The sequence below is a fragment of the Talaromyces proteolyticus genome, assembly GCF_021365285.1.
Source record: "Talaromyces proteolyticus strain PMI_201 chromosome Unknown BGW36scaffold_7, whole genome shotgun sequence".
Lineage (NCBI taxonomy): Eukaryota > Fungi > Ascomycota > Eurotiomycetes > Eurotiales > Trichocomaceae > Talaromyces > Talaromyces proteolyticus.
In genome coordinates, this window is record NW_025764283.1 from 888,281 (window position 1) to 915,148 (window position 26,868).

At 46.9% G+C, this 26,868-nt stretch overlaps 9 protein-coding genes across 9 annotated transcripts; 5 read left to right on the forward strand and 4 right to left on the reverse strand.

Moving 5' to 3' along the window:
• Positions 1-33: 33 nt before the first annotated feature.
• On the forward strand, positions 34-2,735 carry BGW36DRAFT_380438 (uncharacterized protein). The gene is made up of 6 exons (XM_046216340.1): positions 34-235; positions 405-622; positions 754-1,019; positions 1,080-1,238; positions 1,290-2,457; positions 2,508-2,735. The coding sequence occupies exons 2-5, from the start codon at positions 415-417 to the stop codon at positions 2,340-2,342; spliced, it is 1,686 nt and encodes a 561-aa protein (XP_046071140.1). The 5' UTR covers positions 34-235; positions 405-414; the 3' UTR covers positions 2,343-2,457; positions 2,508-2,735.
• A 2-nt stretch (positions 2,736-2,737) lies between these two features.
• BGW36DRAFT_408145 (eukaryotic rRNA processing protein EBP2-domain-containing protein) lies at positions 2,738-4,058 on the reverse strand. Its single transcript, XM_046219071.1, has 3 exons — positions 3,849-4,058; positions 3,196-3,799; positions 2,738-3,141 (listed from the first exon to the last, which is right to left on the reverse strand). The coding sequence occupies exons 1-3, from the start codon at positions 4,002-4,004 to the stop codon at positions 2,852-2,854; spliced, it is 1,050 nt and encodes a 349-aa protein (XP_046071141.1). The 5' UTR covers positions 4,005-4,058; the 3' UTR covers positions 2,738-2,851.
• Positions 4,059-4,229: 171 nt separating this feature from the next.
• BGW36DRAFT_182939 (heat shock factor binding protein 1-domain-containing protein) lies at positions 4,230-4,915 on the forward strand. Its single transcript, XM_046209731.1, has 3 exons — positions 4,230-4,410; positions 4,490-4,601; positions 4,690-4,915. Exons 1-3 carry the CDS (start codon positions 4,345-4,347, stop codon positions 4,770-4,772), a joined length of 261 nt encoding a protein of 86 aa, XP_046071142.1. The 5' UTR covers positions 4,230-4,344; the 3' UTR covers positions 4,773-4,915.
• A 211-nt stretch (positions 4,916-5,126) lies between these two features.
• On the reverse strand, positions 5,127-6,293 carry BGW36DRAFT_360059 (putative disulfide isomerase; the record flags this gene model as incomplete). The annotated part of the gene is made up of 2 exons (XM_046214135.1): positions 5,127-5,710; positions 5,771-6,293. 2 exons carry the CDS (start codon positions 6,291-6,293, stop codon positions 5,127-5,129), a joined length of 1,107 nt encoding a protein of 368 aa, XP_046071143.1.
• Positions 6,294-10,353: 4,060 nt separating this feature from the next.
• On the forward strand, positions 10,354-11,698 carry BGW36DRAFT_297535 (putative oxidoreductase; the record flags this gene model as incomplete). The annotated part of the gene is made up of 5 exons (XM_046211364.1): positions 10,354-10,521; positions 10,576-10,635; positions 10,687-10,748; positions 10,813-11,014; positions 11,060-11,698. 5 exons carry the CDS (start codon positions 10,354-10,356, stop codon positions 11,696-11,698), a joined length of 1,131 nt encoding a protein of 376 aa, XP_046071144.1.
• A 357-nt stretch (positions 11,699-12,055) lies between these two features.
• BGW36DRAFT_397845 (putative MYND domain protein) lies at positions 12,056-14,215 on the reverse strand (the record flags this gene model as incomplete). The annotated part of the gene is made up of 3 exons (XM_046218338.1): positions 12,056-12,103; positions 12,277-12,460; positions 12,504-14,215. The coding sequence occupies 3 exons, from the start codon at positions 14,213-14,215 to the stop codon at positions 12,056-12,058; spliced, it is 1,944 nt and encodes a 647-aa protein (XP_046071145.1).
• A 3,385-nt stretch (positions 14,216-17,600) lies between these two features.
• On the forward strand, positions 17,601-19,086 carry BGW36DRAFT_183083 (G protein complex beta subunit SfaD). Its single transcript, XM_046209732.1, has 5 exons — positions 17,601-17,818; positions 17,977-18,689; positions 18,744-18,833; positions 18,884-19,003; positions 19,053-19,086. Exons 1-5 carry the CDS (start codon positions 17,701-17,703, stop codon positions 19,071-19,073), a joined length of 1,062 nt encoding a protein of 353 aa, XP_046071146.1. The 5' UTR covers positions 17,601-17,700; the 3' UTR covers positions 19,074-19,086.
• Positions 19,087-19,269: 183 nt separating this feature from the next.
• Positions 19,270-20,129, forward strand: BGW36DRAFT_183103 (uncharacterized protein). Its single transcript, XM_046209733.1, has one exon. It carries the CDS (start codon positions 19,590-19,592, stop codon positions 20,070-20,072), a length of 483 nt encoding a protein of 160 aa, XP_046071147.1. The 5' UTR covers positions 19,270-19,589; the 3' UTR covers positions 20,073-20,129.
• A 2,319-nt stretch (positions 20,130-22,448) lies between these two features.
• Positions 22,449-23,304, reverse strand: BGW36DRAFT_296761 (uncharacterized protein; the record flags this gene model as incomplete). Its single annotated transcript, XM_046211308.1, has 2 exons — positions 22,449-23,055; positions 23,129-23,304. The coding sequence occupies 2 exons, from the start codon at positions 23,302-23,304 to the stop codon at positions 22,449-22,451; spliced, it is 783 nt and encodes a 260-aa protein (XP_046071148.1).
• Between the last annotated feature and the right edge of the window lie 3,564 nt (positions 23,305-26,868).

Genomic DNA, 26,868 nt, shown 5'->3' on the forward strand with positions numbered 1-26,868 from the left:
TACATGACTTCCTCCTTTGGACATTCCTGAGCACAGGACAGCTCTCATCCAGGGATCCTTCTTCTACATCTTCTTATTATCATGTACACGGCCATAATTATAACTGCCTCAGTCACCACCACGCTGACTAACAAGCCTCAATGACTCGGTCGGAATGAGCCGATAAGATGCCGAGACGCGGTCATTATTAGTACATGTATTAATTACCACCACGAACGATCGCAGTACCAACACCGTGAGTCGATGCATCTGAGATCCCTTCCACCACATTATTGATACCTAGATTGTATTCTTTATATGCCCATATTCGCTCCTGCCCTCCTAATCCCCCTGACCCTGTTATGCCTCTCTCTTATCTACTACTGCCGATCCAGCAATAACCAACATGCGAAACGCCGCCTCAGACTCAGACCCATGATGACGTCCCGCGAAGATCAAGTCCTCAAGCCTCGCGACCCGGCTGTCGACGATGAAAACGACTGGGAGGAATTCAGTTTGACCGATGTCAAGATCCTGATCCCTGGGAAATCCCGATATGCGAATTTATTAGCTACCACACCGGATAACCCGGTCAGAGTTATTGGCTGTCTGGATGAGGTGGAGGAGGAACAGGCCCGTTTAGGTACGGACGTCCCCGCGCTTTGACGTTGTGTCTGTCTATTTTGACGCCGCGCGAAGCTGGCTGTTTATCTTATGTGTTCAAGTGTATATGTATATGCGTATGTCTTAGATGAGCTAATTTGTTAATTGTAGTGCTTGATGATGACTACCTCTCGAAACGCATCGTCATCGAAAATGTAACCCACTACGCTTACGGCCAGCATGCAGACGGTGAGATCGGTGTCTGGGTCGCCGGCCAGGCCGGTTGGTATTCCATTGTCCCTGCAAAGGGGTATAGACCGATGTACAATGATATGGTCGAAGCCGTCGATTTGCTTTATTTTCTCGTCGACCGACACCAGAGCCAGAAGCACCGGCGGCGGGCCGGGGAACCGACCTTTGAATATTTGTGTGAGGAGGTGTGTTATTCTATTACTGTTGTATAACTGTCAGTAGAGTTTTTGGGCTGACGGATGCAGTATGTTAATCATACGCATGGAATCTGCGAGGATGGTGATGACTCAGCGGAAGTCATTGATAAATTCCACAGCTTCCTGCTGTCACAGATGATACAGGGACGTGAGAACGTGCAGTGGAATGAGACGGAAATATTCAAATACCTTGCGAAGAAATTCCCAGTGAGTTGACTTATCTATATCTGTCCAGCAGTCTCGTGCTAAAACATATAGGATGAATATGAACGGATATTGGCGCTGCAGCAGAAACCAGATGACGAAAGTCCTGCCAAGCGAACCGAGCCCAAAGCCATCGATACCCATGCCGTTTCGAAAGCACAAGCAGATACTATATTCAGGATTATCTCCGAGCTCAAAGAAGCCGGTGCGTTAGCCAAACGTCAGCTAACGCTCGACCTCGTCACCAGCACGCTATGCAGTCGGTACGAAATCGACTCAGATGACCACGCAAAAGACGTGATAGGCGCCAATGCTGCCGCTGTGATTGAGCAGATGGAGCGGTCGGACTATGACTGGCACAAAAGAGCGATATATCGGGAACTGAAACAGGCGTCTGAGAAAGAAGGTATTCGGCAGACTGCCGCCACTCCACTCAGACCTCGCCTTGGTATCGATGACGATAGCTCGGAGCATGAGAGTGACGACGAAGATGATCCCCGCGCGCAGAGGCGCCGTGTACGCAAGTCGGTTTTGCGGCCGATATCAACTAAGAAAGCGAGCAAAAAGACTCGCAGCGCGACGCGAGATATGGACGTGTCTGATGACAGCGACATTGGCGAGAACCTCGAAACACCTAGCAAGTCACGAGGCGGTCACAACCTCGTGCACGATCCTCCACCATCTATTACACAAACCGCAACAGCAATAGTAACTCCAGCCGCGTCAATCAACGGACGCGCGCGTTCGATACTGTCAGAAACAGATTCCCTGGCCATTCGAAAAACACCGCTGCAAGAAACTCACCAATCCGGGAATCTCACCGGTCCCGATCTCACTAATCTACCAGACGATGTCTGGGCGTGCTCCGTACAAGGATGCGGAAAAGTGATACACAAAGCTAGCTCCAAACGATCCAAAGAACTCATCCACGACCACGCGCTCACACACGCAGAGGACACACAGGCCAAAATTGACCTCGTCTTTGCCGAGCAACGGCTCAATATCGGTATGGGCGTGGACCATTTATTAAGCCGTATTCGAGAGTTCGGGGCCCTTGAAGGTGCGTCGGTAGACGGGGATACGGCTGTGAAAAGAATACGGCGATGAAGACGGTCATATACATGAGCACAGATTTGACTGCCTATTCGAGGGAATCATATCCGAAAGAATACGGCTGAAAGCTACAGGCTGTTGGTCTCCTATACGAGATATCGACAAAATGGTATGACGCCTTTTATATCAAATTTGTTCTTCAGGCTGACTGGTATGCAGACATATCTGCTAACTATTTGGATGTATGGCAGGTGAAAATAAAATATGGTTTCTCATACTGTCTAGACTGGGACTAGCTTGATCTGCAGACTCGCCGACTCGAAGTTGGATCCAGCTTGGCTTGCTACATGTACACGCTAGGACCATTGTTCTGTAAGAACGGGAAGGTTCTCAGATAGATAGATATCAATTATCAATGCCACCATGAATTGATCCTTCAATTAAACATTGAAAGATAGGTATAGACTATGTACTGTACACCTAGAAAACACCCGACGCCTGATTTCAAAGACGTTCTTTTAGTAAAAAAAAATAAAATGATTCATTCCACAAACATGAAATCATTACTGCATCGCCTTCCTCCTATTCTTCCCAGGCCTTTTGGCCGCTCCACCCGATTTCTTCCCTCCAGTCTTCATTTTCTTAACTGAGAACCCGCGCAAATCAGACGATGACATGGCGTCACCGGACTTGGCGAACCGTTTCTTACCACCGAACCCGTACTTTTCGTTCTTCTTTTGTCGTTTGGAGGAGGCCCCGCCGCTCCCTTTGTCGGGCTTAGAGGTGGCGTTATCGACAGCGATATCGAAGAGGTCTTCATCATTCGTGGTTGCTGATTGATCGGTTTTGCGTTCTGAGATGTTAGTATTGACATTCCTTAAAAAAGACTGAAAAGGTAAGGACGTACTTCTCTTCAAACTATTAATTTTCTCCAACGTCTCCTTCTTCTCCTTCTGGCGCTGCTGCAGCTTCGCAACCTGGACCTGTTTCCCAAACTTCTTCAAATCTCGCTGTCGTCGAGCATCCGCCGACGCCTTTTTCGCGGCCGCCTCATCATACAGCTTCTTCTTAATCTTCGTCATATGCTCATCCGTCTTGATCATTTCGGCAAAATAATCCGTAGGCCGCGTGAACGGCACTCCTTCCTTTTTGAGCAACCGCCGCGCGTCGATGGCAGCTGCCTGGCAGACTTTGTAAAAAGCCAGTTCACGGGTGAGATCATCATTGGGGTCGGGCACGTCCAGGGGTTCATTGGAGACTAGCGAGTTGTGTTCTGAAAAGGCGGTTTGGCCGGTTATGAATGAGATACGTTTGATGGAGGTGTTGATAGCGGCGCTGTTGTTGATTGTTAGACGTTGATGCGGGATTACGTCTGCGCGTTCGTCGCCAGAGAGGTCGGAGAGTGGGATATCTTCTTCTTCCTCTTCTTCATCACCCTCTTCTTCTTCCTCCACGTCGTTCTGGTCCTCTTCTATTTCCTCAACGGCTTCATTTTTGTCTTGGTTATCGTCCTACCGAAATCAGCTTCGAACAATATAATGTAAGGGTTAGAATGCATACCACCTGCTCTTCTTCAACATCAACGTCTTTTGCTTCCACCGCTTTCTTTCCCTTCCTCTTCTCTGCCGCCTTGGCTAGCTTTTTCTGGCGCTCCTTTTCATAATCACGACCCTTATGGGCATCCAGAGCCAAGAGCAACTTGCTACTTTTAGCCATTTCGAATAATCCCAACCTCTCAGGGTATGAAGATTAGGACATCGATTGAGTAATGTCCTTGAAAAAAAGTGACTTCGGGAGCGGAGCTAGTAGCAATGATAATTTTTTGGAGACGACGCTATACCCGATATAGATTGGGATCGATAACCGGGCGGACTAGACTGAGTATGGTTAGACCGCGTCTTATCAGCGTCGTCCATGGTTAGCCGGACCGCATTGAGGCGAACTGGTTTGGCATGAACTGTATACCAATACAAATAACAGTGTTTTTCTTCTTCTTTCCGTGTAGGCAAGATTAGGGGGGAGAGTATATTCTGCCAATCTGTCGATCCACCACGCAATGGCAACGGACACGAAAGACCCCTCGGCAAGGGGGAATACAGCGCCTCAGCATCTTCAATCACAGGTACACAACCTCAATCCCACATATATAAACACACATCTACATTGCCATTGAAAAGCTAATAAATAATAATTTGATACAGACACCATCAAGCGAAAACTCAACAGCCCCCGAACTTGCCGCCGCCGTCGACGAGTTACTCGATCAACTGCAACACAAATTTGATAACGTGTCCACGGAGATCTATGGGAAGTGTATGATGGCCTTCACCTCCTCTTATATATATATATCTAATTTATTATTTGTGAGCTTCGTGAGGTATTGGAGCTGATTTTTTTGTAGTAGATGATATGGCTCGACGCCTCGATGAACTTGAGACTTCGTTGAACACGTCGCAGGAAGGTTCGACGGCCGCGAAGAGTTGAGGTGTTTCTGCAGAAATCGAGCTTCACAACACTGGATGAATCGAATGTCCGATTCTCGAATATTGAATGGACCCGAATTCAGGTCGTTCTATGAGCCTACTACTATTATTTATAATTTTATAATACAGATAGGATACCAAAGGGTTGTTTATGTTGGATAATATGGAAGTATGATTTATCGCAATTTGGTATCAAATTCATCCTGTCAACCAAACGTTCCATTTGACAGGGATTTACTATACATACAAAGAAGCCCAGAGAGACTTTCTAAAACCACCGAGTAGACATGTCATATCACGAAGTTCATGGAGTAAGCGTTAATTTTTTGAGGGTCAGGATCTATCAGTGTCAAGATTACAGCTCATCCTTACCCTCTTCAGTCTTCTCACCCAAGAACTGGCGTAGGATATTGCTACGCGAGATCAAATCATCGACCTTCTCAGGCGCAAGACCTCCTTTGCTGAGCACCTTCTTGAGACGAGTGAACTCCTTATTCACGTATCCCTCGCTCTCCCGCAGCTTATCCGTAACCTTGATATAGTACTGAGCGTACTGCTCCTGGACCGACTTGGCCACCTTCTGAACCTCATCGGCGAGCTTAACGAAGCTCTTGGTGGGAACGTACTTGGCGACAATCTCGTCGAGGGTAGGGATAGTGCCGGCCTTTTCATCAAGGCTGCCACCGACGACGCGGTGAGTACCGGCCTTTTCGTTGATGTAACTGACGAGTTGGTCCTCGCTGCGTCCGCCTTCGTAGGCAACAGGCTCACTGGATCCAGCGGGGAAAAATTTGATGGTGGGGAATCCCTGCACTTGGAATTCCGAGGCGAGTGATTTGGAGTTCTCGGCCTCGCAGTCGACCTTGGCGATCACGACGTTCTCGTCACGGGCGAAGTCGTTGGCGAGTTCTTCCCAAGTAGGGGCCAGGCTCTTGCAGTCTGTAATAGGGAATGTGTTAGCAGCAGTCAGATAGAAATGTGTATGGATTGGCCACTAACGTCCACACCACGGAGCAGTGAAAGCAACTAGGACATTCTGTTTCTTGCCAACAACATCGTGGAACGAAGACTCGGTCAACATTTGCACATTGCTAGGAGGCTTAACAGCGGCCTTGGCACGGATGCCGGTCTTTTCGGTGATAAAAGCAGTCAAGCTGTCGAGGTCGCGACCGCCGTTGTACTCGGCAGGCTTCTCGCTCTTGCCATCGAACCACTTCAAGGTAGGAAAACCCTGCACACCAAATCTCTTGCCCAAGTCGCGGTGAGCATCGGCGTCAACCTTGGCGATCTGCACCTTGTCTGAGGCGAAGGAGAAGACCTGGGCAAGTTCTTCGTAGACGGGGGCGAGGTTTTTGCAGTGTCCGCACCACGGCGCGAAGAACTCCACGAGTGTGGGCTTGCCGGATTGAAGAACCTCTTTGTCGAAGTTGTTGGGTAGAAGGTCGAGGACAGCAGAGTTTCCAGCGCTGACAATGCTGACAAGCAGCGCGATCAAGCTCACGACGAAGCTCAAACGAGCCATGTTGCAGTATAAAAAAATGGTCGCCTCGATGATGAACGATTTGCTCGAAAAATTAGCGGAATTGAAGAGAGTTATATTATAATATAGATGACTTTTAGATATTGAGAATAATCAGACCATCCACTCAAGGAGTTGACAGCTGTGATGGTGTTTGGGAGTGAAAGAAAGCTGGGTTCCGGCTACGTCGCCTGTTCTTCCAATCTCCACCCGATTTATCAGCAGTGATCTGCGATAAGTGACTCTGACTGGCTAGTCGCCACTGCTCTTTATTATACTTGTGGTACTGGGCATCTATTGTTACTTAGTACTACTGTACGGATCGATTGTTATTATCTCGTGTCATTTTCTTCTTTAGAATTTTTTTAGTAATTATAATTAAGAGTACATCATAGCTTGACCAGTCGATTGTGACTTCGCTACCGATATTCGTCGAATACCATCCGTAACAAGAAGAAACAGTGGCAAGCATTTCAGTGGCGAGATAAGATCCTTCAACGGTAATTAGCCAGCCATTTGTTAGCCTTTTCCCATAATTTAGCATCCTTGAACCCGGTTGGAGCATTTTGAGACGCCGCGTAGACCTGTCACGGATTAGAAATAGAAATATTAGGACTGAGCAAGGCTCAACATACCGCATCCCACAGCGTAAACGCCGCGTCCAGATTGTCCTCAAAGCTCTCGCTATGCTGGAACCATTCCTTGCCCTTAGCCTTGACTTCGTTGGGACTTTTTGGTGATGAGGTTTCGGGCTGGTAAAGTAGGTCGTCTAGGAAAGTTCGGACGGCAATACCCAGACCACAGTCATTATCCTCGATGAACGGTAGCCTTAAAACAACGTCAGTGTACGTAATAGTATAAAAGAAATTAACTCACTTAAAGCTGAGGGAGGTTAGCTCCTCGTTGCTAAATTTTCGATCTACCTCGCCACTCAGAAGCATCGAAGTTAGCACCACTTCGACGAGATCTCTCAACGTCCGCCGAACAGCAGAGACGAGAGAACGGAAGGAAAGAAGCTGTCTGCTAAGTGGCCCTGAATAACCAATAGCTTTATGTTTAAGCTTTCCGATGCAAGCAACCCGAGAGACCAGCAAATTAAACGACTTATCCTCATCTACACACTAATCAGCAACAACAGAAAACTTTGAACATAGATGCATACCTGTGCCTCGCATTGGACCACCAGAATGGTCAGGGAACCACTCGTTCGGGCCTAGTACACCCAGACGCAGCATCTCGACGGCGACGAAAACTGACTCAACTAGCTGAATATTGAGTTCAGTACCAGCAGACTCGAGTGCATCGATAGCTGTGTTGTAGCACAGTCCCCAGCTTGTAAGTTCATGCTTATCATTGACATGCCCGCGAAGCTGCAAGAACCCTAGAATGGCCTGGTGCAGAATTTCTTCTTCCGAAGACAGAGGCTGGAAAGCACAAGTCAGCAACGACATAAAAAGTTATGAAAAGAATAAATTATACAGGAGAGTCTTTGGCGGCAAATGTCGTAGAAACAAATTCTGGGTCTTTCAAACTTTCCGTGGCGAATCGTAAAGATACTCGAGGCGCCTAATAATAAGATATGATAAGGATATATACTACGGCACTTTCTGATTCGAAGGTGACCTCACCTGAAGTGTAGCCAGTTTCGCTGGTAGCTTTATGTGGGTGACTCTCCAGCTTCGGATAGTATCTCTGACGGAGGGGGTGTTTTTGAGCTCTATGGTGCGGCGCGGATTATCTTCATACCACAGGCGGACGTTGATATTCTTAGTCTGATAGAACCGATGGAGACAGTTTGATAATAAACAGATGCCTTGTTCACGGATTGGCATAAGCAGGTCGCCGGTGAGGTGACGGTAAACGCTAGAATCCTCAACACCAAATGGCAAGGAGACTGTTAGTTGGCCAGATGTCAAAGAGTTAGGGATGTTTGAGCTTAGAAGGCCCCTCGAAATGTAGTAGTAAAGTTCCTCAGGGAGACGTTGACCGATCAGTTCATGAACATCAGACGGCGCAGCCTCTGCATCCAATGGCCCAACCCGTCCCTCGCGGTCAGTGATAACATGATGTTTGACAGATAGATAGGCACGCTTGTATCGGTCAAGATATTCAAGATCCTGCACTCGGCGATCTTCTTCGAATTGAGAATAAAGGGCGACGGCGTTACGATTAGCACCGTTGAATATATTCAGTGCGTCACGGGGATTCCATGGCCGTCCAGGGAATGGAGAGGTCTCGAAGGGTGGAAAGGTACGAAGGAAGCGGCCGCCTAAAAGCAGGGCAAAGTCAAGAAATTGCTCGTTTGTAAGCCGACCAAATTCTTCCTTGCAATTCTCCTTAGACACCCAGTAGAACTGACTAGACTCCAAGTCAAGTCTGATAATCAACTTCTCAATATCAAAAAGGAAGGCCTCGGTGGAGCCCCAAACGAAATCGACGAAAGGTTTCTCGGTGCTTTCGAAGTATTTGAGCTGTGCATATGCCATTAGCATTGAGCGGCTATTGCGGATGTTGAATGAACATACCTGGGCAGCAGCGCTGTAAGGCGCAACAAAATAATCTACACCATTCTCATATAAGATCTTCTGCAAGAATCGATAGAGTTCACTCGGTTTCGGTGTGCCTATGTCCACATGTATTAGCAACCTTCATACCAATTAAAACACCAGTAGCTGAGCTCACCAGCATTACTAAACGCATCCACAACCTGATCCGCCTGTTGCTGGTCATACAAATCCCACGCCTGCTCAAACGCACGCGCCGACTCAGCACGGGTCGATTCCGTACGTGCCCAATTCTGCGAATCCTCGACACCAAACTGCAGGCCGTCGAAAACAAACACAACGCCAATACCTAGATCCTTCAGCGTAGAGAGCTCGCGCTCGATATTCGCTCGCAGGGCAAATGGAAGGCCGCCGAGGGCGATTAGCAGTGGCTCGCGGGTCGAGTGATGGTGGAGGTGCTGGTGCAGGTAGAAGGTGGCATCGATGCCAATGACGGTTCCTTTCAGACTGGAAAGCGCGAGAGTGTACGGGCGGTTCGCAGCCCAATCGTCCAGCGCGCGCACAGCTGTAGACAGTTAGTGAATCTGAAGCTTCGTTGTTGCTCCGTAGAAACAATTGGTGGACGTACTCGGCATGGTGGTGGTGAGCTGGAGCTGTCGAGCAGATCAAAAAGCGAGCTGCGGCGAGGTCTCCAGCGGGCCCCTAGGTGCAGCAACGAGTACCGTTGGCAGGTGGCAGCAATAGCTGGATACACTGCTCAATGGTCGGTCTTCTTCACGAATACCGATCAGAATGGACAGGTCTCAACTGTCGCTATCAATTGATCAACGCAACATAGAACAAAGAGCCCTGAGGCAAGAACGACGGTGGAGTGTGCCTGCCGCCGCTAAGCTAGTTGCAGCGGCCTAGCCAATTCTTATTTGGGACACGTGACTGCCACTCACAGATTCACGCTGCATTATAACATCTGAGGTTTCCGGTAGCTGATATTACATGTAGACGGTTCAAGTGTTATGAACATAATGGACCTTTGTGGGTGTGTCAGGATAAAACCCTGGTTATTATAGATACACCAATTGATGTTAGTATATATCTTGACACATAGTACACCAAACTATATATAGAGATTTTTCTCATACATATGTACCACAAACACTGAATTCAAACCAAACAAGTCCATAAGTAGTCAAACAGTATCAATTGACGTCCAAGTAATTTGATCATTGATATGTGGGCTACTTTAAACCGGGTGATAGCAATTGCCATCGGATCGGCCCATTCCGACAACTGATCACAATCACGATTACATAAAAGTATGTCTCGACAGGTACATATGTAAGAGCATTTAATTAGCTCAAGATAAGCAGAAATCGAACGAATCCGGAACGTCACTAAGAGGGTATTTACTCCACCGCATCTAATCTACCCACCCCCCGCATTCCACTGATAAAGACAGAACCAGATCATATTTAACCAAATGCTCAATTCTTTCCTCTACCTCTCTTTAAGACTCCCAATACACGCACAGAAAGAGTGGTAAAGTAAAGAGAACGAAAACAATGGCATCCTCCACCCCAATCCAACTCCCAATCATCAACATCTCTGACCCAACCGACGCCGCGACGGGTCGAGAAATGCTTGCGGCGGCGGTGAAATACGGGTTTTTTTATGTGCATTCCCAGGGCAGTGGATTTTCGGCGAAGGAGGTGGACTCAACTTTTGATCTTGTATTCTGCCTAGTCAATATCAATTTGTCGGGATCATGCTGATGGTTGAGCTAGTCCAAGAAGTTCTTTGCGCTGCCGAGTGAGGAGAAGGAGAAATGCCGGATACGCACTGATGTATGGTACCTACCAGCCATAGGAGAGGGGATTATTGCTGAACTGTGATAGAATCGAGGGTGGTCAGGAATGCATTCTGAGATTCTGGACCCGGAGCATCAACGGGTATGCCAGTATCAACTCTACATATTACACTTTTTATATGTACTGACGGGCCACAGACCGGGGATTTCAAAGAGTACTCGCTCCTCTTCATGAACATGCGCAAGGCAATAGTAACCATCACAGAGCATTGAATCTAGGCGAATTCAAAGACGGGAAACTGCAACAACCACTTCCACCAGCCCTCGCCGACGACGAGCCCGAGATCGCGCACTTCGCCACACTCTGCAACAAGACCTGCGCCGCAGTGCTACGACTACTTGCATTGGGCCTAGAGGTCCTCCCCCTCCCTTTCATTGTTTGCCATCACTGACAACTCTAGATCGATTCCGACTACTTCGTCACCCGCCACGACCCCTCCACTGGCCCAACAGGCTGCGTTCTCCGCTTCCTGTACTACCCCTCGCTCACCTCCCCGGTGTCATCGAGCTACCAGCACGACATCGATGTGCGCGCCGGTGCCCACTCGGACTACGGAAGCATAACGTTGCTTTTCCAACGTCCCGGACAACCGGGTCTTGAGATCCTCACGTCAGAGGGTACATGGGCGCCTGTGCCTGTCTGGCCTGGCCAGCCTCAAACCAACGACAAGGACGAGGAGAAAGGAGGGTTCCCGCCCATATTGATTAATATCGGCGACATGCTGAGTTTCTGGACGAACGGGCTGCTCAAGTCGACGGTGCACAGGGTGGTGTTTCCGCATCCGTCGTCATCGGAGGTGAAAGAGGATGAGGATAGGTATAGTGTGGTATTCTTCTGTCATCCGGTGGATAGCACGAATCTTGTCCCTGCGGTGCCGAGTCCGTTGGTGGCAGCTGCGGAGAAGAGGGTTGAGGAAGGCAAGGTTGGGTTTGGAGGTGGAGCGGGTTCGTTTGGGGAGAAGAGGACGATGACGGCGCAGGAGTATTTGAATATGCGGTTGACGGCGACGTATGGTGAGAGGGAGAAGGTTACGGTCTAGCTAAGTACGGGCTTGGGATTTAAAGTATTAGATGATTTCGTTTTATAGGAGCTTGTTTGTAAGATGGGATTATCGTATTGACGATTGTGTATGACTCCCCTATGATGAGCATGGACATAGCAGGACATTAAGCATGTCTTGAACTGGACTGGCATCGTCGATGCCTACATAAACAATATTAAACAAAACCAGAATGATCAAGACTAAACACAAAATGTCGATTCGTACATCAGTTCAATGATAAGTGCAATGAAATGGCAGATATGTCGTCAACTCAAACAATGCAAAAACACGCAAAATCAAATGCAAGAAATTGTAAAAGAGCCCTCCAGAAACCGTTACTGGATATGAGATGCATCAGTAGTGCAGAAACAAGGTATCTTTGAGATGGAGTATGAACGCCGCCTGGTACTCGTCAGGAGAATGTGCAGATGACCTTTTGAGTACCGAATGCCATGTAACAGGGTGCAAGACGGAATGAAAGGATGAATGAAAGGATGAAAGAAAAGGACAACGCTATGCGGACCTCGGGAGGCGGGAGCCAAATGCATTATGAAACTCAACTCATTGTTGTGGACTGCAGGAGTAGATTGGAAATTATCATGGCGTGCTGTGGCACCAGTGTCGATGGTACACCCAAGCAGCTTTCTGGCATTCTTTACTGCAGTACTTGGTTCGACGGCAGCGACGACACTTTGCGAATTGCCGTTGGTATTTCTCCCATTTGTTGCACTCCCAAAATGCACATTGACGAATTCCTCCCTTGGATTCGTCCTTGCGACAGAGATTTCGCATGACTACACACGCCCAGTACTGCATGTCCTTTGAGTGGTGTCTGACGGTGAACTTTTCAACCAGAGGGAAGAGGTTGTAGTCATCGGGGCGGATGTATTCTTCCTCCTCCTCCTCGGTTATTTCCTCCGTTGGCATACTAGAACCCGTGGGATCATCCAATAAACTCAATTCGTGTCCTATCTTGAGTTTAGGTACTAGATGGGATTCTTGGAAATAAGTCCGAAGCTCACAATACTTCGAAACGTATGCAAGAAGCTGAAGAGCCATAAGGACATCCTCATCACGGGGCATTGCAGTCAGGACGCCTTGTGGTGAGTTGTGATTTCGAAGAAAAGCCGAAAACGGACTTGGGTTCAACGTAGGAGAGTTTGTATTCGCTGGAGCATTCGTCGGCGAGAAGCCTAATGTGCCTGGCGCTTGAGGGTTAGTTGTATTGACAATGCTGCCATCGACAGCGGAGCGGTGTGTAATGTTGAAGGTTTCAGTATCTTGAGTTCGGGATGGATCCGACATTGCCAAGCCACGAGATTCTGTATCATCCAGCAGCGACTCGCCATCGCCTACATCGTCGATTTCCATGCCATTTTGGACGCCGACAATGGGTTCATCCACATCATCCGATTGGCCTTCATCTACCATGGGTGAGTCTTCTCCATTAGCATCGTCAGAATCCCCCGAGCCAGATTGGGTATGATGCAGGGCAGGCCGCACTAGTCGAATGGTAGATACACTGCGGGGTTGCGAGGGTCCTCCTGGTGTTGTGGGTGATTCGGGTTGGGATGTGATGCCAGCCGTTCGTGGGGTGGAGACCTGCATGCTGGGCAGACGAAGACCATCTTGAACCGGCCGCAAACCGAAGCCATCGACAGCATCCATGGTGGGAACAGCAGTAGCCAAAGGTTGCATCGGTCGGATGCCGGGGGAGGCTTGTTGATACCGGAGGTCATGGTATCGTGGGTTGTGGACATCGCGGCCGAAAGTTGTTCGTTCGGGAGGAGACGTTAAAACCATTTGGGGCTGGGGTGAAGGTGAAGGCGCAGTGTCCATATCATTTGAATCATCATCGTTGTGTTGATTGTGTGGATCGTGGTGATGGCGGTGGTGGCGGTGATGATGGTGGTGATGGTGATGATGGTGCGGATGATCGTGGCTGTAGGGCTGGGGAATCTCGATCGACGGCGGAGGGGCCTGTCGACGCGATGGCCGCTGGTCCATTGCGGCGGAGCGCTCAAATATTGAAGATGACGAGGTCAGGCCTGCCTGATCTCGGAGATGGGGTGGAGGAATTAGATGTCTGGATGCAGCCGCCGACCGTTCCGCATCGGCACGCGCGCGCACCTTGTCGACGACCTGGACGTAATTATCGAGGATGGTTGCAATGACAGGGACCATGTCGGCCTCGACGACACGAGTCCGCACGGCCTCAGAGCCACGCACTCCGATGTTGACGACGCATTGAAAGGCCAGACTCCATTTCCACATCTCCATCAGGTCCTTACTCCGGCCCTCCTTCAGGATGCATACTAATCGCTCAATGCCGCCATCGACGGTCAAGATGTCTCGAATCCGCGCGGACGAGGTGGTCAGGTAGGCTAGGTGGTTGAGAGAATTTATTAGCGGTAGGGTCGAGGTGCAGTCGAGCGCTCGTCGGTCGTAGAGGGTTGTTGTGATGTTGACAGATGCCTTATTCACATTGGGGATGCTGAAGTTGACTTCTCTCATGGTGGCACACTTTGTATGAACGACGTAAAAAATAATAACAAGTAGATGATGACAATAATAACGCAAAGAAAACGCAGTCAGCGATGCGTGTTGACCGCAAACCGATGATCGTGATGGGGTAAGAATATGGAAAAGGAGTGGCGGGATGGGGGTTTGGGATGAAATCGGGTCGTCTCCCAAGGTTAGCCACGTCGAAGGTAATACCGCCCCTGAGCGACCGGCAAACACGCGAACGACGGCGATTGCAGAGCGATGCGCTATGGCGAAGACGAAGGAATGGAAAGGTGATAAATCATTAAGAAGCAAGTCGTGTGGTAGGGAATGGTTGATGGGGTGGCGAGGAGGGTGAAATTTACAGTCGCAGCGAGAAGCAGGGTAAGTTAGGTTGGGGCGCGAAGGTTAGGAATAAGAGTAAGCAGGCCGGGCTCGGCGAAAGCGATGGAAAAATGCACCCGCTCTGGCTCTGCTCGGGACAATAACAACAATAACAACAAGAGTGGTTTTTGCACAGCTTTGCTTAATATTAGGGACAATAACGATTATACACGAAGGTGATGATTGTAAAGGCGTGAAATTGATACTGACGCAGGCGGGGACGGCTGGGTATATTATTATTTCGGGCATAATAATGGGAATAATAAGTAATATCAGCAGACGCTGTTACATCCAGTGAGCGGGCTGGCTTGGCCTGGAGCAGCCTTAGCTGCATATCCCTATTTATTCCTATTTCTATTCATACTATGGTGGACGATTGAAGAGTGTGCATTTATATTTATCTGTTATCCTCCAATTGTTCATTATCATCTACCACTAATTAGACAAAGGAAAAAGGAGAGAAAAGCGAAGAAAAAACTGTCATCGCCACCGGGGGTATCTCGGCAACCCTACTCGTCTTCACTCCACCTGCATAGCACACGACATATACTCAATTGACTATTGATTTCGCATATAGTGATTCTGCCATAGGACATAGTCAATATTAGATGCGCCATATTGCAATTCAATATTTATACTGTCGATCTACAATAAACCATGTACGTCTCATCATCTCCTCCCTCCACTTGGTCAACTGCGTTCAGCTGATTCGTGACCAAAGCCAATTCTCATTCCAGCACCGTCCACCTGTTTATGTATGTAATCGAGTATGTAATCGGTAGCATTTTCAGTGATGAATCCTGGACAGCTGCTATGGATCGGCAGTCACCCGACAGGCCGTACAGATATCTCCACATCTCATAAACGCCTGATGAGTTGAAACAAGTCCTCAAAATTAGAAACATACTGCAAGCCATTTTTCACGGTCCAACTCATTTGGTGTTAAGCCAGATATCTGATCGAAGAGTACGAGAGGACAGAGGCTAGGAGAATAATAATAGCTCTGCAGGCTACACGCAACCTGATTGGTGCGCGCTGAATGTGCCCGGGCTATGATTAGAAACCGGCGCTAATCGGCTGCATCTGGCTGGTCTTCACTCTGCCCTCGACACCTATCACATCGGCTTCTTTTTTTATCTTGATCTGCTTCCATGATTTCGTGCAAACCTGTTTGTTGTTTGGTGTGTGTTTGGTTGGCGATCAGGCATCGGCTCGAATGATTGACATCTGCGCGTTTCAGTAGGCGTGCTTGACGCTGTTTATTAATAGCCTGCAGGTGTTGACCAATATTCTAGATCTATAATAATAGAGTATCTGTCGTCAAGTATCAAATCAATTGACTCCAGATCTTAGAAGCTGATGTTCAGCCTTATTCAATACACCTTCTCGGAACCATGTATGCGAGCGGTTGGTATTACTGTATTGCTCACCTGCGCCGATGACGATTTGATAACATGACTATTCATGAGATGAATTAGCAGAGGTTCCCACAGGTAATATCTACAGGTCAATATTAGAGAAGGAAGGTGTGTTGGAAGTCATAATCTTAAATGCATCTGGTTACCTTCTGCTGTCAGACAGTAGACTTGATCTGAGTACAGGTAGAGAGAGGCGGAGAGGCGGGCCCGTGGTACCGGTGGTCCAATCAGCGCGTGCAGATGAAATCATTGCGGAGAACCGGCTGACTCCTTTGATGGATTATTAATGATATTACATGCATGGACGGACTCTGATCTGAATGGCATGCCTATTTAATATTATTACCTATTGTTGATGTGCGATTTAAATTTAATATTTATTTTATGTGCTATAGCATGCATGATATACCCATAATGTATGTTACTGAGAACTAACTATAAGGTACTATCCAGCAGGAAGAATTAGTATATAGAGTATTCAAGCTGCTTTTGTGGGCCGGCAGCTAGCACGCTTTGGCCAGCTCTGCTCCTGTTCTGCAGCAACACGTGATATCAAAGACATCGTCCTGATATACATAGTCAATCAGTATATCTACGCTTCCAGCAAACTGTCCGAACGATAACTGACTAGATATGCACGAGTCTTCCAGAAGACTGCATGAATTTTCGCAGGTTACAGTGGCCTCATACTAACTAAGTTACATAGTTAGTCGGAGGCTAAGGCATACTCTAGACTACCATCGATAGCCTAGGGCCACACTAAGCCTAAGGAGGTAAGTTAGAGCGGCTGCCACTGGCTTAGCAAGCAATAGCGTCTCCAGCGGATGCAGAACTCGCTGTCATGAGTGGTCTGCCGGAAAGGTCTAGGCCTGTTACGGGATAGTGCTCGCTACACTACCCACCGTGCATCTTCCCACAGACCACTGGCGCCCCGCTGGCGATTGCCGTGCGAGAAATACGTCCTCATAATATGACGAGACTGCGGTCACGGGGCCCCTTTTCTTGGATATACAGTAGTAGCTATTTAGTACTATTTAATTATTCTTGTTTAGTTGTAAATGTGGTAGGATGTACGTGTGATGATTACGATTGTTAACCATTCGCTGTTATTATAGAATAGTTATAGACTTATTACCACCTGGTAATAGTAATGGTATATTCGGCCACTAGCCCAGCACTACAAGGCCAGACTAGAGGCTCGCTTTGCGCCCCATTATTATTTTTATTATTATCCTCTTCTGCGGTGTATCCGTACACGTCTCCTCTTCCTGCCCCCGACTCACTCACTGCACTTACACACTCTACACAGCGCTCTCTCACCGCGCTTCATCGATCGGCGCCCTCTCGACTGCTGCTAATATTCTTCGTATTCCATAACAGCATACGCATAGTCGCATACCTACTCAGCTCCAGGCTGCATTCTTGTATTGGCTGTCCGGGTATTCTGCCATCCGTCCAGCGGCCCCCTGATTGGCCCGCCCCTGCTCACTAAGCACTCACCTCTCCTGCGCTTCCCCCGACTTCCCTCTGCGCCTTGTCCTCACTCGGTCGCTTCCGCTTCCCATCCCAACTCCACACTCTCCTCGCCCTTCCCCTGCCGCCTGTTCGACGCTGTTTGTTCGGAGAGGGCTCCAAGAGTCCGATTTATCGCCTTCTGTGCTTCAATTGATCCTCCGTTACCCCTAGTCCACCATGGCGGCCGATATGAGCGGCGAGCAGATGCAGGCCAAAATCACTGCGGCCAGACGCGAGGCTGAGGGTCTGAAAGACAAAATCAAGCGCAGGAAGGATGAGCTGGCAGACACAACTTGTAAGTGTCGGATTCTCTTTTGCCGTCGTGGTGATGATGGTGGCGTGGTGACGATGCCGATGATATCGTCATCCAGCCTCCTGACTCGGCTGCGGTCGCCGTTGAGCTGTAGCCGTTGCTACTCTCTCAAATGGATCGGGCTAACTCGCCTCGTGTAGTGCAGCAAGTGGCAATGAACAACACTGACGCTCTTCCTCGCATTGGAATGCGCCCGCGACGGACATTGAAGGGCCATTTGGCCAAAATCTACGCTATGCACTGGTCCACAGACCGACGACATCTCGTGTCCGCCTCGCAAGACGGCAAGCTGATCATTTGGGACGCCTACACCACGAATAAAGTCCACGCCATTCCTCTACGTTCATCATGGGTTATGACTTGCGCTTACGCTCCAAGCGGGAACTACGTCGCTTGTGGTGGTCTCGACAACATCTGCTCCATCTACAACCTGTCCGCTCGAGAAGGCCCGACTCGCGTGGCGCGGGAGCTGTCTGGACACTCTGGCTACCTTTCATGCTGCCGCTTCATCAACGACCGCCGCATTATCACCTCTTCGGGAGACATGACTTGTATGCTATGGGATATCGAGTCGGGGTCGAAAGTCACCGAATTTGCCGACCACCTCGGCGACGTCATGTCGATTAGCATAAACCCGACCAACCAAAACGTCTTCGTGTCCGGTGCTTGCGACGCCTTTGCCAAGCTCTGGGATATCCGTACCGGAAAGGCTGTCCAGACTTTTGCCGGCCACGAGTCTGATATCAACGCAATCCAGTTCTTCCCAGATGGCAACGCTTTCGGTACTGGATCAGACGACACCTCCTGTCGACTATTTGATATCCGTGCCGACCGTGAACTCAACACGTATCAGGTATGCCTCTCACTCGAAACTTGATTCATTGCGCAATACTGATTTCATATGCAGAGCGACCAAGTTCTTTGCGGAATTACCTCGGTCGCATTCTCCGTTTCTGGACGTCTGCTTTTCGCTGGTTATGACGATTTCGAGTGCAAGGTATAGGAACTCTATAGTTATATTCTTTGGGAATTAACTAACTTTACTAGGTCTGGGATGTTCTCCGTGGTGACAAGGTTGGATCCTTGAGCGGTCACGAAAACAGAGTGAGCTGTCTTGGTGTTAGCAATGATGGTATTAGCTTGTGCACTGGCTCGTGGGACTCTTTGGTAAGTACTAATCCGTCCATATTCAAGGGCAGGACTGATATTCTTGCAGCTCAAGGTTTGGGCCTGGTAATTCAGGCCTCCTATTCTGTGTTTTCATCAGACGGTACCCTCGTATCTATGATTGTGACCAGCACAAAAGCAACATGCCTGCGATTCTGTACGATACACTATTTCTTTGATTTGACACAATTCGGAATGCTCTACCGCCTCTAAGCCGCTAATATTTCTTTGCACACCGACACTCGTAATCGGAATCCCCATGTACAAAGATCGAGACGGTACACGAAACATTTGTCGATTGGCCATTTGCGATTATGTAATGAGAACATATATAGTCTGACCGGATATTGTCGCTATTCGACGTATGGTGAAGCGAGAGTGTCTGCTCGTTCTTTGTTATACTTTGTCATCTTGGATCGACATTTCTGACCTGATGTGACTTCTATCTACCACGACCTTTCCTTTTTCGACCTTTACCTAATGTTTTGCATCGTTGTCTTTCCTCTTGTTCACTTACTTCACTTTGTCCACTTTCCACTTCATTCTGTACCTTGGAGGTGGAAGGGGATTCTCGTCTGGTTCGGCTATGATGTTATTGTCTGTACGCCTCTGTATTGTCTTCTTCAGTTTCATGGCAGCATGTTTTGGGATTCCTTATACGCCCTCCATACTTTTTGCTTCACTATTTGCGTCAGCCTTGGGGTTGCACATACTACGGATTTTCTTTCTTGTCATTGTCCACTTCCTTTACGTTAAACGACGTATAAGCAAGATCAAAGTCGAAAACACCACCAAACTTAATGGCTTTGATTTTGTTCTTTTTCTCTTCTACTTATTTGACTTTTCACTTTCAACCAAACCTGCCATTGAAGACAACTCGATTTACTGGGGGACAGCGCGCAGGTCACTTGAGCTGCTAACTGAAAATTTCTCGTTTTATATCCTTGATGCTTTCTTTTTGCTCTTTTCCTTTTTTCTAGATACAGGCGAATTGATCTTTTGTATGTCTTCTAAAAACTACAAGACAATTTCTTATATTTCGAATCCATACGGACAGACTAGTATGTAAGCACCTAGCCTTGATCATACTTTCAGCGTCTGGCAACGTCCCGGACCGGAATGACTACATGTAGGGTACATGTACTTGGTGTACCTTGCATGTCCTTCGACTCTAACAAAATTTTCAGTTTGACAACTTGGGTTTAACTATCACATAACTCCGCACAGGACTGTCATACTCCCACATACTCAATGACTCGTTATATACATGTATTAAGATGGAACTATTGACACGATCAATAACGGAACATATGTAGTCATCCCTGTATGATCCAACTATCAATATAGACTTAAACCACATTTATTCAACCAATATAGGCGCCAACCGACACAGTCCAGCACAACTATCTTCTCATTGTACTCGAGTGTAGCCGGGTTCAAATCTACTGGAATATTACCACGGCCTAAATCTTGTGCTGTACAAATTTCCTGGCCAACCCCTTCAGGTATTGGACTATGCTAATGTGGATAATGTTGAACTACATATTTACATACACACAGAATGGGCACGACATCACCGGCAAACGATGTCAAAAAGGCTGCCTTCCCATTTTGTCGTGAAATGTAGAAAGTACTAATTCTTGATGAGGAGCATTCCCATGCTACTTTTAAGAGATTTTCAGGCAATAGCCAAGGACACCAGCTCATGCACACCGGGCATAACAACCTACCACTTATTCGCAGTCACTATGACTCTTTACAATTCCTATTCAAAGGCGACGTTATATTAGACTGTTACGGAGAAACTAGTATCGACCTTGTTCTGACCAGTGGGATAATTATTTCCAAAAAGATATATGTAGCTAAATGCCCGCGTATGTGCACCATAGAGATCGGCGCTGGTACTGGCTGTACGGCAAAATACATCCTGTGCACTCTTTCTAATGGCAGTGGTCGGTCTGAAACGAAGCAACTGTGCTTGTCATATGATTCACCAACATATCACCAGAACTTCTCTAACCTACAAGAGAGAACTTCAAAAACTTTCCGCATGTTAGAAGCACGGCACTCAGCTCTTTTGGGACGATCAGAGTAAGGACAACCTGTGCAATCCAGCTGACGGAAGGCTTCACGGCCTTAAGGTCCTAGTAGCAACTCTGCCATATGACATCATGGGTTCTGAAACAGTACGATGTCTCTTTCGAGACGTATCACAGACAATGCCTCCAACCAAAGGGTACATATACGGCATTTTGGTGCAGAATGATAGATTATTGAATAACCCAACATCTTAGAACTGGCATGTGACTACTAAACGCAGGACTGTGGTATCATGGAACTTGAAAATGGACTTCCCCTGTGATTTGATCTACTCTGCTCTACCATCGCTGTCGTTGGACTCCCATCACGGCCCAACTACGGAACCAGAAACGCGTACATGTACAGCTTAGCCAAGTATTGTGTACACAATGATCAAAAGGACGTATCAATTAATTTAGGTGCAATTAACGAAGGTGACGTTGTTATCGAGACCGGGTTACTGGTAACAGCGCTCAGCTAAACCGGTATCATGTTAGAAATTTCTCGTTCTTCGAGACCACTGTTGCAACAGCGGGCAGCCAATTTTTGACACCACTAAATTACTAGATTTTGATGAGGTGGAACTTAACAGAAAAGTACGGGGCAATTGTTCTCCCAAAAGATTATTCTCTCATCAAGAAGCACTACACAGGAGGAAGTGACTGTGAAACACTACAGCTTGACTTGCCGCAAGCGTTAAAAATGACTACTTCACTTTAGATATGAAGGGGATTGTATTCCATTCCTTAACCGACAAGTTGGCACCTGTCGACTGATTGGGGAAGAGGTTGACATTGATTTCAGAGCTCCGTTATATACATGTTCGGTGTCGATTCCTTACTGGCCAATGGAGCTGTGTATAATAGGATGACAAAGTTTGAGTATGGCATCGCAAAGTGCATTGGGTATAGGAGCTCTCTCCATAGCAATAATAATAATATTTGAACTTTTTGCATTGTCTACGGGTAAGACCCCAAGAAGTCTATTTGTTCAATGTGACATAAATTGGTGTAAATATAGACGAAGGGCAGAAAAAATTTATACTATATTCATTTTTTGGTCATATCACTGTAAATGGATTGCAAACAATTTCAAGGCTGACTTGGCCACATCTGAGGTTCTCGGCAAAGCTTCTTTGTCCACTGTCAGCATGACAGTTGTTACATGAAGTTAGCTGAACAACTAACATTTGCCAGTCATGAACTGTACGATTGAATTAGCATTGCAGGAGATTGATGAGACTTCGGTTTTGGTTTTATTATACTCTGTGTTTCACGTAAAGATAATATTTATGATCAACGATTAATCCGGTAATTTATGCATATAGCTATGCATAATCCACGGTATAATACACCATATTTTCGTTTTATCCAAAGACTTCGCCTCCATTTTCTAGATACTCAATTTCCGCTGCTGTTGGCTCGCGACCCAAGGCTGCATTTCTGTGCGGATAGCGTCCGAATTTTTCAATGATGACCAGATGCTTCTTTTCAAAGCTGACCTGATTGGCTAACAACTGTCTTGCAGCCTCCGGCTGCTGTTGAAAAATAGCACGAGCCTTTTTACCGTCCTCAGCCAACGTGATCGATTCTCCTATGTCATTAATCAAATCCTCAACTTCTTGAGACATGGACTCAAAGTATCGTAGAGCAGCCTGGTGGGTTTTCAAATCCTCCGAGTGCATAAGCGGTAGTCCAAACCACATTCTCCTGGCAAGATAGAACTTTATTTCAGGTGACTCAACCACATCGCGGCGGCTGATTGCGCGAAGCGCAATTTCCCTGGCTAGAGGATCGAAGACATTGAACACGACTGCTGATTCCGAACCCCGATAGCAATTCCGCGTGATCTGGTCCAGCAGAAGAATCACTCCAAGCCAGTCTAGAGAAGATGCCGGATTGGTCAATTCTAGAAGCTCATCGGCTGATAGATTCCGTTGTCGAATACCTTCCAAGGTGGGATGGAATTGCTCACTTTCCGCATATTAGTACATATCCAACCAACAGACTGAACCTAGATTTCGCAAATAAATTTATTTCTACTCACACACAGGCACGGTCGAATTCCGGATCTCTGCTGAACCAGCGCGTGTAAGCCTTTTGACTAGGCATGATCATCTCCTCACCATTGGCGAAATGTCCGAACCAGAAATCTACGACATTCTGCGAGCAGACTGGAGTTAAAAGGCTTTTCAGATCATTATTAGAGCTTGTGGGAGGCATTGATGAGAAACTCCTGGCCGTATATGGGAATGTAGATGGTGTAGGAATAAAATAATTTTGGCAAGACGAGGTCAATTTGAATGGAGACTTGAAAGCTCGAGGATTTGGGATTCGTTTGGACGCAGATAAACGGGTTAGAACACGAGAAGTACTGCAGGACCTCATGTCTATATATATTTCAACCGAAGAATAATATGAACCACAGCTCTTAATCAGAATGTTTTAACCCTACGAGATTCTGAAATGTCGATGTACCGCTGAGAGTCGCCGAATGGGCCTAAGCGCGGCACTAGCAACGATTCAGTCGGACTAGCCCCATTCTTTTACCCATCCTCATTATTCGACCACCAGATAGCTACGTCCGGGAGCATGAAAAGAAAGCCGAGAAGAACTAGGTATACGCAAGCCCATCGAGAAATGGAGGACTGAGGAAGGACGAGAATCAAAACGAAGCACCAATAGGACACGCCAACCATCCAGCCAATTATAACACCCGCTAATTCAAATTGACCTGTACTATGACCACCGTAGATCTGACTAATTAAATAGATAGCCTGCTTGGAATAGTCCCTCCAACTAATACAGGACGAAAATGAAAACACAGGAAATAATGAAATTGATCAATCTAGGGAAGGATTTGGTGATTAGTGCACGCTTAAATGGCACCCATCCCACCATCCAATCGATAGGATAAAGTCATCTCCTACACAACCAATGTAATCAACCACCACCACATGCTAACAACCAGACTGTCACTCGACTCCGAGCGATTGTTTCCCCAAAAGTTGAAGTTAGAATAAGATCAAGTTAAAGGCTGGGAGAAATAGCAAGGAAGCCATACCAAGAAAGGACAACATAACCCCGCATCACAAACCTTATTTAAGGATAAGTAGAAGAAGCTTCAAGCATAACAAGGATCACTAAAAAGGTAAAATTAACTCTCTATAAAGTATTCTAGACAAAGACAGAAAAGAATATATTTGGAAGACAGCCTCCTTCATGAAACTGTGGAACTCATACAGTAGCTTTCCCCTATTCATGCTAGGAATAGAAGAAACAACATAGAGCTAGAATAAAGGAAAAATGTTTATTGAATCCTCATTTTTCAATGTAGAAGCTTTGGAATATAATACGATTTGATGAGGTTATCTGGAACCCATCACAAACCCGGAAATCCACCGAAAATTCTAACCTACTAAAGCTACCACAACGTCTGGAGCAATAGAAATCTCAACCCGGACGTAGAAGCAATGTTAGCCGTATGTCTGTAAAGAAGTCCTTTGAGGCTTTATCTACAGTAGTGGAAGCGAGAGAGCATAGCGATACTCCAGAAACCCTGAAAGCCTGACTCTGCGACCTCTGGTTCATACCGACCAATTCACCCCTAAATTCATTGGCAAAAGTCGATAAAGCTCAAAGTAGTCATTGAAGGGTATTTCCTTGGAATATAGACCTAGAAACCACTGTTGAATACTCAATTTGGTGACGGTAAGTATAGAATACTGGATTAGCACTCCTGGAGTTGGCTAATGCGTTAAACCGTGCATGGCTCCAAATGAAATTAATCATGCTGAAGGCGTTTGATATAAAAGGAGCCTTCAATAGCATCAATAATAGAAGTGTTGAGCTTTAACTTAGAACTCAATGGATTCCCATTGTAGCTAGTAGCTTTCTGCAAGACTGATTGGTCAGCATAAATCTCCTACAACTTTAAATCTACTTTGGCTCTGTTGCAAAATTCAGGTCTAGCTTCAGAATCACCATTATTACTGACAATGTTCATACTTATCAGTATATATACTGATATTTTTTACTAGGCAATCCATCATACTAAAGACGTATTGATACTCATTAATGACTACTTCCCTGGCAAACAAGACAATCGGAAGAGAAAACATACCGGAGCTATACAAAGAAGATGGTCTTTGGGTTGAACAATGGGTTAGAAGATAGATGCATGCTTTGCGATAGAGGAAACTGAGCTAAATTTATATCACCGTTAGAAAAGTCAATAAAGAATTCATTGATTTCGAACGTAAATGAAGGTAATAGGTGTAATAAAAAGTGAAATAAGCCATAAAGGTTTATATTGCTCTAGATGGACTACGCTTCCACCGTCTTGCACAACCCCCTGAATCACAAAGTACATCTAAAATCCCCACAACCATCCAAATAGATGTCGAGCCAGACCGGGATCAGGGGGAAAATAAAGCTGCAGCCTTATGCACAAACCATAGCACGCTCATCTACTCGTTGCATCGGGCCGCGAGGGCCACGTTAAAAGTGTGGTCGTGATATTAGATCAAAACCAGGAGGTGATAGCTCTTTGGAAGTTTCCTATGATCAATGGAATGCTGGTCTATCTAGGCAGCAGAGCTGGTCGGCATATTTAGTCCATCATCCTTTACATGTAGTGTAAAGTCATCTAATAGAATCAAAGACCTCAATGTACGGAGAGTCATAGTCAAAGCAAGAGCAATCCTCTGTGGCAGCACATCACCATCGCAAGCAATGAGGAATCCAAGCAATAAGTCGGGACAACGGCTTATCGATGCCATCATGCGGTCAGCTTCAGAACTAAAAGCACGGGGCTTCCCTCTCCGTCTTTAATGGATCCCCGAGCACTGCGATGAGCCACCATCTCGTCGATGACGCTGGAAATGATGCAGCAGATCACCTGGCTAAACTGGCTGCTGGTCCGTAACCTTCTGCCGTCTTGTTCCGTTCCTACGAGAGAAGGTAGTCATCCAAAGCGTGATCCTTGAGAAATGGAGGGTATGAATTGAGGACATCCAATAAAGGTGGTCACCTCGGCCGAATCGACACACCACACCCCATCGCCGGGGCCGGAAGATCCTCAGTGTCCCGCTGGCTATTGGCGAAATTACCGAGAGCTAGTGGTAGGATAAGAAAGAAATCATATATATTACTAGAAAACATGTGAAATCTCGCGACGTCGTAAAGGCCGACGCACCGAGCCCATAAATTCCTCCATAGTAGTCGTACACGAAAGTCGTGCTTAGGTAATTCCGCTGAGTCTCTTGACATGTTAATAAAAATATGTTTCATTATGTGCCCATTCGGCTACTATCAACCAAAGATTGTATTCTGTCGCGAAATCTGAGCCGTGAAAGGTGGCTGATTAAGCCTATGTTAATTCGACCGCAATCCCTGTACAAGGTTGTATTCTATTCCAACATCTGTGCCGAAAATTGTGCATTTTGATTCGGCCACTATAAGTTGCATAACGTTGTATTCTGATCCAACATCCGTGCCGCAGAATGCAACAGTTGATTTAGCCATTGTAACCGATGGTGGTAGCGCTGATACATGGCTAATTCCTACGCTAAATAATCCTTACCTTAGGTAATATGCACGATATTTTATTTACTTGGGCCAAATTTTACTTACCGTACCCAGCTTCTAGGCGTCTTATAGGTGCTCGGTGCTTGAAAATTAGTGGGCGTTGCTCAATGCTTTACGAATTGAACAACATCTGACATAAGTGTGTCATTCCCACGAATGTTCTTAGCTTCGCCCACCTGTCCTCCATATATATTATTT

What these genes read in the sequence shown, in the direction of transcription:
- BGW36DRAFT_380438 (XM_046216340.1), top strand. Translation starts at nt 415, where the DNA reads ATGATGACGTCCCGCGAAGATCAAGTCCTCAAGCCTCGCGACCCGGCT. An exon ending in GGAGGAACAGGCCCGTTTAG is followed by an intron (nt 623 to 753) that starts GTACGGACGTCC and finishes TGTTAATTGTAG; the next exon opens with TGCTTGATGATGACTACCTC. An exon ending in ACCTTGCGAAGAAATTCCCA is followed by an intron (nt 1,239 to 1,289) that starts GTGAGTTGACTT and finishes TAAAACATATAG; the next exon opens with GATGAATATGAACGGATATT.
- BGW36DRAFT_408145 (XM_046219071.1), bottom strand. Translation starts at nt 4,004, where the DNA reads ATGGCTAAAAGTAGCAAGTTGCTCTTGGCTCTGGATGCCCATAAGGGT. An exon ending in ATGTTGAAGAAGAGCAGGTG is followed by an intron (nt 3,800 to 3,848) that starts GTATGCATTCTA and finishes TGATTTCGGTAG; the next exon opens with GACGATAACCAAGACAAAAA. An exon ending in AATTAATAGTTTGAAGAGAA is followed by an intron (nt 3,142 to 3,195) that starts GTACGTCCTTAC and finishes CTAACATCTCAG; the next exon opens with AACGCAAAACCGATCAATCA.
- BGW36DRAFT_182939 (XM_046209731.1), top strand. Translation starts at nt 4,345, where the DNA reads ATGGCAACGGACACGAAAGACCCCTCGGCAAGGGGGAATACAGCGCCT. An exon ending in CTCAGCATCTTCAATCACAG is followed by an intron (nt 4,411 to 4,489) that starts GTACACAACCTC and finishes AATTTGATACAG; the next exon opens with ACACCATCAAGCGAAAACTC. An exon ending in CACGGAGATCTATGGGAAGT is followed by an intron (nt 4,602 to 4,689) that starts GTATGATGGCCT and finishes ATTTTTTTGTAG; the next exon opens with TAGATGATATGGCTCGACGC.
- BGW36DRAFT_183083 (XM_046209732.1), top strand. Translation starts at nt 17,701, where the DNA reads ATGGCGGCCGATATGAGCGGCGAGCAGATGCAGGCCAAAATCACTGCG. An exon ending in TGAGCTGGCAGACACAACTT is followed by an intron (nt 17,819 to 17,976) that starts GTAAGTGTCGGA and finishes CGCCTCGTGTAG; the next exon opens with TGCAGCAAGTGGCAATGAAC. An exon ending in CTGGCTCGTGGGACTCTTTG is followed by an intron (nt 19,004 to 19,052) that starts GTAAGTACTAAT and finishes ATATTCTTGCAG; the next exon opens with CTCAAGGTTTGGGCCTGGTA.
- BGW36DRAFT_183103 (XM_046209733.1), top strand. Translation starts at nt 19,590, where the DNA reads ATGATGTTATTGTCTGTACGCCTCTGTATTGTCTTCTTCAGTTTCATG.